The sequence below is a fragment of the Calidris pugnax genome, unplaced genomic scaffold (assembly GCF_001431845.1).
Source record: "Calidris pugnax isolate Ruff unplaced genomic scaffold, ASM143184v1 scaffold24, whole genome shotgun sequence".
In the NCBI taxonomy this organism is placed as follows: domain Eukaryota; kingdom Metazoa; phylum Chordata; class Aves; order Charadriiformes; family Scolopacidae; genus Calidris; species Calidris pugnax.
Genome location: NW_015090922.1, coordinates 2,215,397 through 2,229,058, shown reverse-complemented (window position 1 = coordinate 2,229,058; position 13,662 = coordinate 2,215,397). Strand labels below are relative to the sequence as shown.

The following is a 13,662-nucleotide window of genomic DNA, read 5'->3' as shown; positions in this document are numbered from 1 at the left end:
GATAAAGCATATTTTTGGCCAATTTTGTTTCGCATACAAGCATCTTTCACCACCAGAGATAAAGGCCTACAAAGCCTTTCCCATCTGCTGTAGCCTCAAGGCCTCGTGGCAGTGACAGACTTCCCCAGATCCACGTGCAGGAGGCATTTACAGGCGCGTCTGTGCTGCCCCTTTTTAAGCCCCTACATTTCAGCTGCTGAGGCTGGTTCTGCAGCACCACAGGGCTTTTCAGGATCAAACTGGTTTCACAGTACAGCACTGGGGGGAAAAAAAAGTCAAGCAGCAGATAATTTAGCTTCCACACAGAGATAATTTTTCTCTTTTTTTTTGTTTTTAAATGCACTAGGCCTATGATGATAGGCGAGCAGCCTCAAGACTGCCCAGAAAGCCACCTCTGCTGACAAGCTCATAATTTGCAGATTCCAGCTGCATTCGAGACTGGGTTTGAAACCTCTTTGCAAGCTTTCAGGGCTCCCACAGCCCCACCCGTTTGTAGCTGCTTCCTTCCCTGCAGGTACCAGCCTACACTGGACGCTTCTGGAACCTCCTTACACTTTAATCTCTTTTTCCTCACTACTTTTTTATGTTTTTCTCTGTGTCAGCAGCTTACGGACCAACTCGGATCTGCAAACAAGGATACAGTTCAGGATAGTCACAGGGTGGTCAGCAGAGGTCACTTTATTGCTGAGTAAAAAGTTGTTCAGAGTATGTAGGGACTTCAGTGGCCCCAGCTGGCTGCTAATAAACAAATTACACTTGAGATTCAAGATGGTAAACATAGGATCACAATGTGAGATCACTTCCAACTCTACAACACTTGAGCAGTAGCAGAGGAGACCTGCGGTCATAAAGAGAAGTGAGAATGTCACACCAGCAACAGCTCTAAAATAGGTTGCTAAGGGAGGAGAAGGTGGTCCACATAATTTTGCCATAGTTATTCAGTTAAGCAATAATTAATTAATTAAGCCATAAGAGCTGCAACAACCAGAGCCAGCAATACAGCTCTACATCTTTGCCACTTAACAGTTTATCAAGGTAGGGCACTGAATAAAGAATACCCATTGAGTAAGAATCAGGACACCAAGCTATATAAATGCATTTTCTAACCTTGATCTTATGAAACTACAAAGAGTTCAACTGGGATCCATTTATGAAATTGAGGTAATTTTACCAAGCTGTTTGATTACTTCAAGCATCACTGTGATAACCAACTACCTGAAGAAACCCCTGCGCAATAAATGAAAGTGTTGATCCCCAGGTAACGTGCAGTCACCAGTGCTGTGACTTTAAGGTCTAGCTAAGCTTTCTCAACATCTAGAACTACATCTCCTCATCCATACCTTGGGCAATTATGCCAAGTTCTATTAGCACATTTTTAATTAAGATGGCAAACCTAAATAATAGATTTCCTGACCCAACATATCAATTTCAACAGTCTTAGGTGGCCATCTCCAAGGGATAAAAGTACTTAACTCCTGTCAGGCCTTCATATGGGGTGGCTTAAAGACATGCTCTCTTTTGAATGTGTAAATATGTATTGTGACAGTTGATTTAACCAACTTGTTTCTCTCTCTCCATTAAGACTCTCCTAGATACCATGTAACTGAGCATTAAATACTCAGCACTTGAACACCCAAAAACGTCCCCTAAGACAAAAGATTTAAATGAACTTTAGCTTGTTCTTCAAGTACTTTGCACTGGCCCCTGATCCACTGAAATCCCTGACTCCTTCCCTTTTCACTTGCTCTCCATGAAAGACCCCACAGTGACAGCCAACACAGGCAAGAAAATTTACAGTTGCACCAACAATTGTTAGTATTGAGAACAAAACCAGTTTGGGAAACTTCTTTCTTGTTCCTTGTCAGCCCAGTCTGGTTCACCTACCGAAAACAGAGGGAATCTCTTCATTTTGCAAGCTTTGTATGGTTAGTTGCAAGAGACACGCTGGCAAGTCATATTTAGAACTGGAACTGTGCCTACGGAAAACATATCCAGAAGAGCCTGTGTAAAGTGTTGATAATCACCACTTTGATCAACTGCGGACCATGTCCCTACTTTTGTAATACACAACTTTAAAAAACAGATGCCATGCATCTCTTGACACTGACAGATTTTGCAACACCGTTCAGAAATTTAAATCAGAAGTTTTACTACTTGTTGCCTAAACATTACCCCAATAATATCAGACCATTTTAGAATCTGTCCTTAGTGTACAGAAAGCTGTATTCTTTTATGGTAGTTTTTATTTCCAGCATTGAAAGTAAGTCATGGACATAAAAGCAGCCAAGAGAAAAAAAATCAGACTAACTGCAATTACTTTTCCCACCATCCTTCTCTCTCCCTCCTTCCCAAGTTCTCTGTGCATACAGAGACCAAAGTGTATGCTGTGTAAGAAGGTAAATCAAATCATACATTTAAAATAGATTTCAATTTATGTACAGCTGTTACCTTTCACGAACGTTACACAGTCCCTGCAATACATTCTTTGTAAGGTAAGTCTTCACTTTTCTCTACTGAGTCTTCTGATGGAGAAACAGAAGGGAGTGATGGAATCAAGGAGTAAGGAACGATCACAGTCATTAAAAATTTTGGGAATTTAAGTAGTAAACCTTGGAGAGTCTTCTAGGAAGTTCCAGAAATAATTGGTGGCAACATGTATATATTGCAATTTTATTTCATTCGCTCAAACAAAACGTTAGCATGTAAGAAATTTTAAATGACACAATATGATAAAAATAGCAGAGAATGAACTGAAAAACTAAAAAGAAGGTAAACCTAAATGCATGAAAAGTCAACATTCATTAGTGATCATCTTCAGTCTTTGATTGACACTGGATGGTTGGTAACTTTTTAAAACAATGAACTGGAAATCATTATGACTATTCTGAAGAGATTTCAGCACCAGCACTAAGATTTTTACATTCAGTTGGTTTGCAGTTGACTTGGTAGCCACTTGCCTATAGTACAGGTTTATCATAGGGTCAGATCACAGTGTAAAGGAAAGCAACGCCTTCCTGGCATTAGAAAGGATCCCTTAAACTGCCCTCAGCTTAAGACATCCATTGTACAAAAGCACAGAACCACCACAATGTGTTTTTTTTTTCTTAAAGAACTTCGTTACCAGTAAGCAAAATAATCTTAGCTTCTGCAGGTCATTTTCAATACTGAAATCTCTGGAAATGGTGCAACTGTCAGTAGGACTGGAAATGTCTACAGTAATCTTTAATTCAATCCAATTTTCTGGAAAGAACCAATTCGGCAGTTTTGGGATTACAGAAAGTATGTATGTAGAAGCAGCACAAAAGACGACATCTGTTCCTTTTTCTTTTTTTAACAGAAATCATGTTAATTGTAGACCAAGGCACAAAACGTTTAGTGCATAAGCCAGTTCCTTGCACAATCTAGTAGTTCAGCCTTTAATTTTGGACCACTTATACCCATTCACGCTATTCCACTATGCTACTCCTGAACTCTCCTAGAAACAAATCAAATATGATTTCTGACAAGGGTAAACTTCCTTAATGCTCAAAAAGTCCATGTAAAACAAAAAGTTACATCAACAAAGATGAAAATGCCTCCTCTTGTTTTGAGAAAAACAGTACTTGACAAGCTTACTACAGATTTTACTTTTTAATGCATGCAGAAAAATGTTTTTGTTTTTCTTTTTTCTTTATAAAAAATGATTAATAAATGGAGCTAGGCAATATTTCCACTGTAGTCTCCCCTTAGAATTTGAGCCTATAGAAACAGGAAATGTTTGGAGAAAAATTTCTTACTGAAGCCTCTCCAAAGCTGTAAGTGCTCTTTTGCTTTGGTGCTCAGCACTTCAGACAGTATTTTATTGAAAGATATTTGTCCTACAAATGGAGCTGCATGTACTTTTACACTGAAACATTAATCTGTCCAAAAGCTCTAAGTAATTTTTTCTTTTGGACCAGCCCAGATCCCAAGCCAAACACAGCACTGTTATGGCTCAGAAAAATTGACAGTGCAAAAGAAAAGGGAAGATTTTGATCCATATTCCTTGTCCAAAGCGCTACAGATCCAATTCACAGGATTTCTATTCCATTGAACTGTACCATATAAAAAAAAATTAAAAAAATAAAAATTTACAAGCAAAAAATCCGAAACCCCTGGGAAACAGAAAGGGATTGCCTCCCCTAAAAAGGATTCTCAAATTGTTGACTGAAACCAATGGCATACCATTGCTGTTTGTCAGGGTTTGGGTTGTGTGGAGCTGTGGGGTTTTTTTGTTGGTTTTGAATTTTTTGGAAGGAGGGTGGCAGATAAATTAGGACAAGAAGGGGATGTTTACTGTGACCTGACCTTCCAGGTAACTAACCGCTGTCCCGTTTTCACTAAACGATCAGAAAAGGAGTCTCAGAAAAGAGTGATGTGGAGGGTCACGGCAAAAAGGAAAAGGACAACGCACTTACACAGGTGCATCCTCAGTAACTCAGATGCCTACACGTTTGTTCTCTCACCGAGAAATGAGTTAGGTTCACATGGGAGTTTCAGAACCATTATGGAAGTATTACTGAATTTCAAATAGAAAACTGAAAAAGATACAAAAGCATTAAGTACCTGGTTCCATTAACATGGTTACTGATAAAAGTCACATTTTCCTCATTATTACACATGCATGTAAGATGAAGAAAAAGTGTAGAAAGTAATAAAAATGTGTCACCTTCCCCCTCCCTCATCCCGCATCTTTCTGGGCATAAATTAAGCCTTACAAATGAAAAGGCTACTCTGTGACATGCAATTTTTCTTTTAATTAAAAAGCTGGCTGTGTTGTGTTACATTACAAAAATGTCCACATGCATAAATCTAAAAAAAGCCCCCAAATCTACTGTAAATCTACAACATACTAATGATTTACATTTGACTGCTGATTCGCATTATGTAGAAGTCTTAGATTTGGTAAAGCATCGTAACAATGTAGGAAGGCATCTACATCTTTAAACTCCGGACTGTATTTGCTTTTCTTTATTTTCCTATAAAATTGCATGAAGGCTAACTAGAGAGGCTTCCTATCATAAAATTCCAAAATCTTGATATGTCAGCACTGTCTAGGTCATTCACTTACAAATATTGCCCTTTAAAAGCGCGCATTTCTAATTGCTCCATGTTTTGTGAACTGAACTTCTACACATCTGATCTTTTAAATTATTCATGGAAATATCAGATATGATAGGAAGACAAACCTGAGATACATTTGAAGTACAACAGTATAACTTGCTAACTCCTTCATTAATAAAGAAAACCTCTCTGAAAAGCCTTCCCAAGCTTTTCCCTGTTTATTTTTTTTTTTGTCTGAACAACAAATTCTGAAACATGTGCAATTTTATTTTGACATGAGTAGACTTCAAAGCACTGTGATCTTGTCTGATAGGTGTAGGAATTTCTGCATAATCATTACAGTAACTTTAAGAGTCTTTTCCACCCTGCTGTAAAGGTCAGAAAAAAGCTGCAAACTAGGAGGGGAATAGCATATCACCAGAGTGATGCGTCTGAAGCTTTTCAGAATAGGTTGTTTCTCCCTCCTTCCAAGTGTCTGTCTCCGTTTTCTTCTAACAGCTCACAAAACGTAGTCAGTTTTATACCAAGTTAAAGAGTCACATCGGCTTAGTACTAGTCTTTCTATGCAGTATTCGACTTGCTGAGCTCCTGCCTGATAGCTAGAGAGAGAGAGAGAGAGAGAAAAATTAACAAATTAAACATTCGAAGTCAAGGCAGAAAGCCAGAATGCACAACTGACCCCTTGAAGAAGGCTCCCCTGCTCCAACACACTTAGAACCTCAGTACTTTCCACAAAGCAAAAAAACCCAAACCAAACCAAAAAACCAACGCACACCATGGCAGTAAAACAGAGTTATAGTCATTTCTTGATTGCTGGACCTTTAAGATTATTCTCTCTCAATAATATCTCTTAATGACAGAAGACTCCATAGGAAAATATCTTCTGTTAAAATATAAATTAAAGTTGTGATAACTCTTTTCTTTGATTCTTACGTTACAAACCAGAGAAGAAAACACTGAAAGCACAATCCTAGTCTGAACATTACCAAATTTTGAACTATGTGCCTCAGCAGCTCTAGAGTATTTAAAAAGAACTCATCTACCACTACATGATAGATACACATCAAGGATAACTGCAAATCACTCAAATACAGCATCCCTCCAACCACTTCTAAAAGACACTACTATTTCGTCTATTAAATCAAAAAAGTACAGGAGGGAAAACATACAGGCCCATCAATGAGAACAGGTCTGGCACAAAGGACATTATGCCACCAGACTAACACAAAGATACTTTTATCAATATAACATTCTCTGGCTAGAAACATAATACATTTATTGCTGTGCAACTGTACATACTTACTCTAAGACTGAACAACAGCAGATTGATACCTACCATCAATGAGTTCTTCCTTTAATTTCGTTAATTCCTTTCTCATTTCATCTAAAATATCCTACGGTGGCAGAGCATAAATAATAGGTTAGTTTTGCAACATGAACAGATTAAGTTTTGTCATCTGTAATCTTCTGCAAAGAGAAATCCGAAATTCTTCCAACCTTCAAGCCTTCTGAAATGCATAACACAGCCTTTATCTTCCAAGTTAATCCCCCAAAACCTAAAGCATCCCCAAAACATTCCAACTGCAGGTACAATAAAGAAAAATACCTGCTGCAGAAGTCCTACAAATTGATTTCTATAGAACTCATGAGAGGAGAAGGGACATACCGAAGTTAGGAATGCAAAAAAAAGTACCGAACTAAAAACTACAAGGAACAATTGAGCTACAACCCACTCTAGAAACTACCGAGCTGGGCCCTCTGCTCTAGAGCCACCCACTGAGCTGGACCCCCTGCTCTAGAGCCACCCGCCGGTCTGACCCCTCGGCTCTAGAGCCAACCACTGAGGTTGCTTGTTTAAGTAGACAGAAGAAGGGAAGGAAAGGTTTTCCAGGCAAACAGTTTCCCAGTTCCATCCATAGTATCAACAGCATCTTGTGTGCGCCTTCTAAGGCAAAAGCATCCTACAGTTTCAACTCCCAAGGATACTGAAAACACCTCTGGGAAAAAATAATGACTAATAATTACAAAATCATTATTTAAGTTTGGAACTAATTAATAAAACAGTTATAAACTGGTATTGCAGAGCTGCAAGTCCTTATACCCAAGTTTTCTATTCAGAGCATTAGATACGTACCTGCTTCAATCTGTCATAATCTAGACCTTCTGACTGGACTCCGTTGGCACTGGGTTGCCCCGTTGGTGTGGATTTTGGTCTGCAGTACAAAAACACATCCATGAATTACTGGTCACTTGTTATTACAGGACACACAGGACTTCCCCATCAAAATCGCTAATATTCATCTATCGAAAACATAGTAAAGAATCAGAATGACAAAAAAAAAAAAATGTTGGGAGAGGGAAGGTGGGAAAATCAGGCAGACCCAAAATACCACACAGAATAGGAAGCAACAACCAAGAACATTTTCCACACGCTGGAAATATAAATTATGATAATAGTTATTAGTTCAAAACAAGGACTTTTCAAATCAGACAGATTTCACTGTCAGTTGTTTTTTTTCCCCATGATGGGAAAGAAAAGCTGAATGCCTTCAGATGTAAAATGCTTTCCTTTCTCCCTTTTCAGCCTCCCTTACTCATTTCAAAAGAGGCCCTTCTCCAAGAAACACTACCACCAACTAATGACAACGTGTTGATGCTCTAACTCTATGAATGCTGTGGAATCACCCTGGCAGATTTCCAGTATTTGACAGGACATGGCTGAGAAACCTTATCTAACTCCATTCCAACCTAAATTATTCCATGAATTGCTAAAGCCACTGAAAGCAAACACTGTAAGAGCAGCAAGATTTATAAGATAGTATTTGAGAGGAAGTTCTGGTGTTTTGGACTACGTCATATTAAATGTTTGCTTACGTCATACGTAATACCCTGAGACATCAAAAACTTGAGGTCTCCAAAGGATGGATGGATGGAAGGAAGGTAGGTGTGGGGGGATGGATGGAAGGATGGAAGGATGGAAGGAAGGTAGGTGTGGGAAAAAGAGGGAGGAATGTTCTGCTGTTCTGAATGACTTTTTACATCTTGGCTGACATTCTCTTTCCATTACTCTATAAAACGTTAAGCCAAAAAGATGCTGTTGAACTGTCAGCAATTTAATCGTGTCAAGAGGTTTCCCCGACGTTTGGAATTATCACCGTATGCTAACATTAATGAAGGGCAGGATATAAGTAGATTAAACTGAGTCCTATCTCATTGTCCTTATATGTGGCATCACTGAACAAAAAAGCCCGGCCTAAACTCAGTGTCTCACTTCAAAATTATTATGTAGGACGAATTCATTAAACACTGTCTTATATGTGGCATCACTGAACAAAAAAGCCTGGCCTAAACTCAGTATCTCACTTCAAAATTATGTAGGATGAATTCATTAAACACTGCATTTTCTGGATTCATTACCTGAAGGTGCAGCCTTATTTATTACGATGGAAGGTGGCCAGGACCAAAAAAAGGCAAACCAGAAGGAAAGGCACGGTTCTGGGCTTTATCTTCTCTCAAATACACAGTATAAATCTTGTTTTCAGAACAAAGCCGAATGCGTGAGGTACACAAGCAGTACGACCACTATTTTAATTTTTAAAATTGTTTATGTATTTTTAATTTAGCTGAAACAAAAAAAGTTGTATTGTCACTCAGAAGAAAAAGAATAGTGAACATATAAATATATTTCTTTCTTTGTTTTTACAGAACTGTTACCTTTGGCTTTCATGCATCTTTCCTTACACGACAGGAGTTCATCCATGAAGAAATTGTCTGATTACACTGTCTTTGTTCAGTACAAGCAGAACGACCCTCATACTGGATTGTCTTGATGATTTTTATAACCAACAGGGCTATTTTCTTATTTGCTAGCAGAAGGAAAACACTCAATACCAACAGAAAAGGGGACACACACTAAAATGTCACTGTGATACTACACAAACTTTTGTGGTCTCCACCAGATACTTTTTACCTCTTGCAGGTTCCCAGTGTGAAAAATGTTAAGAAACAATATGGGACAGAAGAGTTGTATATTTTGTCTCCTCCTAACCCACAACAGGGCATTCCTGTACCACTGGAGAGCCTAGCACATTCAAAAAAATTAATTAAAACCTTCATACAGGTTCATAGCTATTGAGTATTTCTGGTGAGAGGACATTTTGAATTGGTACACCCGAGCCCATTCATCTTTTCAAAAGGCAGTAACTCCTGGGCAGGTGGTAGAAACCTCTCAGCAACTTTTTTAATGCTTCATGATAATTTCTGTGCAGTGCCAAGTTGGTTATGTCAAGCCTAGTGGCACTCATTTAGGGAAAAAGCTGCCAGCAATTAACCATGCAAAACAGAGTCAGCAGAAGGGAATGTGTAAGTGACCCTTTGCTGCCGGACTTTGCATCAAAGGTCAAGTCCCTGTGCTGTTACATCAGCTTGGTCCTGCCCTTAGGATCCCAACAGTCAATGGCTACAGCTATTCAGAGAATCTAAACCTAAGTTCCAAGAGAGAAATTGCTACCATTATTATTGCTTGAAACACACCAAAATGAAATACACGATCCACTGAGTAAGACAGAAGATAAAATATTCAATAACTTGATAGTGGAAGAAGCTGGAAAATAGAATTCACCTTGTAACCACCAAAAGGTCTACAGTGTGTGCTAATGCTATGAAGATAAACCACAAATTGGGATCTTTTACAGAACTCTTTAGATACTGATGGTGCTTAGTACCTTACGAAAGAATTCCTTGCTAAAAAACATCTGTCAAGATGAGATCTTTGGCAATTGCTACTTCATCACATACATGATATTTGTGATATTAAAAGTGTTACTGGCAATTTACACCTGAAACTGTGAACACTGACTTGCTCCAAGTAGGATAGCATGAATTTTTCATTTTCTCCATGTATAGTTCCTGATCATTTCAGTTCACTATCGCTCCGTTCCCAAACACTATGGCAATAGAGCAGATACTCAACGTTGCTGAAAAAAATCAGTGTCTTCCCAAATTCAATTCCTGAGAAGTCACAACAGAGACCTACTACATGCCTTAATGGAAGAACTCAAAGAAAAATATACTTCCATATTTTAATAAAATGACTTATGGCTTATAATATTTTAATGAGAGGACCTTAAAGAAAAGCTCTTAACAGCTAGACTGCTTCTTTTTTCTTTTACTTCAGATCTCTAGAATAAAAAGACAGCTTTACATATGCTGTATACTCCTGCTGTCTGCAAAGTGCTCAACAGGAAAGCCTGTTTATTAACTCTAACACTCCATCTTAAGACTGTATTCCATTTTTGCTTTCTGAAATGCAAGACGTTCTTCATTCAGTTAAATACGAAACCATAATTTGTAAACTAGATAATTTCTGTTCTCAGGCAATTCTAGCTTTCTTCCCTGCAAAATTATCCTCTTTTTCCTTCCATGGCTTGCTCAGAAGAACAATTAATGGTGAATGCAGTTGCCATTAAATAATAGATTAACTACTGAAATGTAGCAAATGAAACATCCCAACTGTTCAAACCTAAGGTGGCTAAAGAGCACTCCCATGTGGTTTTTCATAGCATTGCCTAAAAGGAGAGAGAGGCAACCTCAACAGACCCTAAAACACCTTAAATCAAGCATGCAAGGTAAAGATTTTATTCATGCCAACATGCAGAATACACCACCCAAGATAAGTAGCTAAAAGGGGAACTTTTCATACAAAAGATTAGGTATTCACCACAATGACTGCCTTCATGGAAAAACATAGCTGGCATTTGACTCCATAATTCTGAGGGACTGTAACATGTTTACCTGTGGAAAGGTCTTAAAACGTGAATGCTTTTGATGTCAGTATTTTAAGACTATAGCTACAGAGAGCAAAACTGAGATCTACAGCTTAAAATACACATGATGCTAATTCTAATTTGTTAATACGTTCCCAACAGAAATTTTCATTTATGTTTAACAAGTCTTTTTTTTTTTCCCCTTTCTGATGTTTAAACCCAGCAAAACCTCTTATCTTTACTTAATTTGTGAAAAGCAGATGTGAAAGCTCACCTGGAAAAATAATTGCTATTCCTGTGTACCTAAACTTACATTTTTGTAAACCTGGTTCTCAAAACAATGCAAATGGTTCACAAAATCTTGGCATATCCAACAGGAATTTGTACCTTTGCAGGTGGTATCTGCCAAAAAGCCCAGTATTTAATATGAATTCATAGCTGGTTCTTAAGCCATCTCAATTTGCCTTTGGCACCACCTGCTTTTAACCAGTCAAAAAATGGGCTCAACTGAAGAAACAAAGTGTGAAGAGGAACCTGGTTATGCCTGTGGTGATTACCAATCCCTGTAGAAAAAGTCCAACCCTGAACTGGTCAGAATGGTTATTACAAAGTCTCAAATCCCAACAGGATGATACCTGTTTAATGAATCATAGAACCTGTTTTCAGAAGCAAGCAGATTTTTCCACGGAGATTCCCGTCTATGAAGGGGAGAAACACTACCTTAACAAGCTATAATAGGTCTTAATTATGTTAAGTTTTAGTACCTTAGACACCATGGAGTTTAACTAGTTATATCCCATGAGTTCTATTTGAATGTTTCAGGTAATACTACAATCACGCAGCTTAAGTCTTTTCAAAGTCTGCTACAAAAAAAAGGCTTGACTTTAAACAGGACACTAGTTATTTTAAAATGCTTAGAACATTTATTCTGAATAACAACTCCTTTGTCTACCTGGTTTGGAAGCTCTGAAGAGAAAGTTTTGCTTACTTGCCAGTTTCTTAGGCATGCTTTGTTTAATCCCCATAAATGACTCATACCCCATCGCAGGGGTCAGAAGCAGGTTCTCGAGCCTTCCCGGGTGAAAGATATCCCCTTTTGGCAAACACAGTATTAGTGCTTCAAAGAGCAGCCCCCTTTGACTCACTCAAAGAAAGTTACTTAAACAAGCTGCTTGCTGAGAGGCTTGGCAACTGTAGAGAATTAGGGAAAACGCAAGGATATTCAAGAGAGACTTCTACTAATACCTTTTCTGTCTCAGTCCATTAAACATTCCTCATCCTGGCAAGGTGAAGTGTCAACATTGACTAGAAAACTGTATTAGCAGACTTAAAATATATGCTCTGGCACCTTCCAGCAGGTTATGACCACTGGAAAATAATACTGTCATCCAATAAACATGTTCTTATTTTGTGAGTACTTCTAGAGTGTACACCCAGTAAGGGGTGAATTCTGTCAACATTTCGCATTGGATGACTGAAAAAACAGCATGATAGAGATTTTCTTAATACATCTCAAGAGAAGTCACAAAACATCTGTACTGCTCTAGATCGGAAAACCTTTTTAAACAGCCCTCAGTGACACCCAAATTTCCCCAGTTGGAAAAGGATCAATGTGATCGGCTCCATAAAACACTTTACAAGAAGCTACAGCTGTAGAGACAGGCAGAATGAAGACTTAAGGACATGCCAGACTCTCCAAAGGAGTCTGATAAGGAAAGTTGCTCATTTATTAATCCCTTCACTTCCCTTTCTTCCATTGCTTATACATAGGGCATTTATAGCCAAAGGGCCAGGTCAGCAACTATCTTCAAATAAAAACACTCTTTAGGATTCCTTACACAAGCTATTTCTGTGACATCTATTGATATCTCGATCTGCTTGAAAACAAGAGACCTTGGTTAAAACAGGTGATAAGGGAGAAGCAGGTAGGGGGAAGTCAAGGCTACAGGTAAAGCAGTATTTTGTTACACCGATAGTATAGCAGACAGGATATCACCACCAATGTCACCTACTTTTTGACAAAACACAAACCAACCAGCCAGCATCGTGACTGCAGATATTTTAAACTCCTGGACCTGGTTATTTCTGAGACAGGCAAGAACAGACAGATACAGGCTGAGACTGATTAGTGCTGCAGTTTAGAACTGAAGAACTCAATGGCAACCTCGATCACAAGTAATGCCACTTGGAGAATAACTGGTTTTAATTCTCTGATCATCAATTCTTGCATAGCTGCTTCCAACAGGCCAGAATTTTAATGAGAATTCAAGTAATTTTAAACACCTCTTTCTCAAGTTTAACATGTTCTTTTGTTTTCTCTCAAGAAATTCAGGTAATCTGACAAAGTTATCAGAGGTCAGAACCCTTTAACCTCTGTACACAGAATATACAGGAATTCTAAAATGAACCAAAAGCCTTCTAATGAATGTAAACGGCAATTGAATATATCTAAAAATAAATTGCTAAAGCAGCCATTTCATTCTTGTGTGTTTCTGAAACGCCTACCAAAGTTCCAGCTGACAAGTTACCCAAGATACGTTAATGCACTGAAAGAGGTATAATATTTCTACAGTTCTTTCTGATGGTCTTCCTTGGATTGGTGTGACACAGGGACTCAAAATTATCACAGAATCAAATCTCACCAAGATGGCTTAAGTATCGAGATAACCATTCTATGACCAGCACAGAAAAAGAAAGGAGAAAACCTATTCACTAGATTTACTACTGAACATATGAATCACAGCACTGAATTTGGTTTTCCCTTGCAGGAAATTTCAGACTTTAAAATTTAAAGAAATAGAAGGAGTTAAGGTAT

The 13,662-nt window shown here is 38.3% G+C and overlaps 1 protein-coding gene across 5 annotated transcripts in view; it reads right to left on the bottom strand.

Moving 5' to 3' along the window:
* Window positions 1-652: 652 nt before the first annotated feature.
* Window positions 653-13,662, bottom strand: part of ENAH (enabled homolog (Drosophila)) — a 74,121-nt gene continuing 61,111 nt past the window's right edge. For 3 of the 5 annotated variants that reach the window (XM_014950770.1, XM_014950772.1, XM_014950771.1), the window contains 4 exons: window positions 11,483-11,545; window positions 7,217-7,295; window positions 6,419-6,476; window positions 653-5,681 (listed from right to left, as the gene is read on the bottom strand). In XM_014950770.1, coding sequence (XP_014806256.1) covers window positions 5,644-5,681; window positions 6,419-6,476; window positions 7,217-7,295; window positions 11,483-11,545 — 238 coding nt within the window. In that variant the 3' untranslated portion in view covers window positions 653-5,643. The remainder of the gene's footprint in view (window positions 5,682-6,418; window positions 6,477-7,216; window positions 7,296-11,482; window positions 11,546-13,662) is intronic. The other 2 variants (XM_014950773.1, XM_014950774.1) reach the window with 1 other exon arrangement.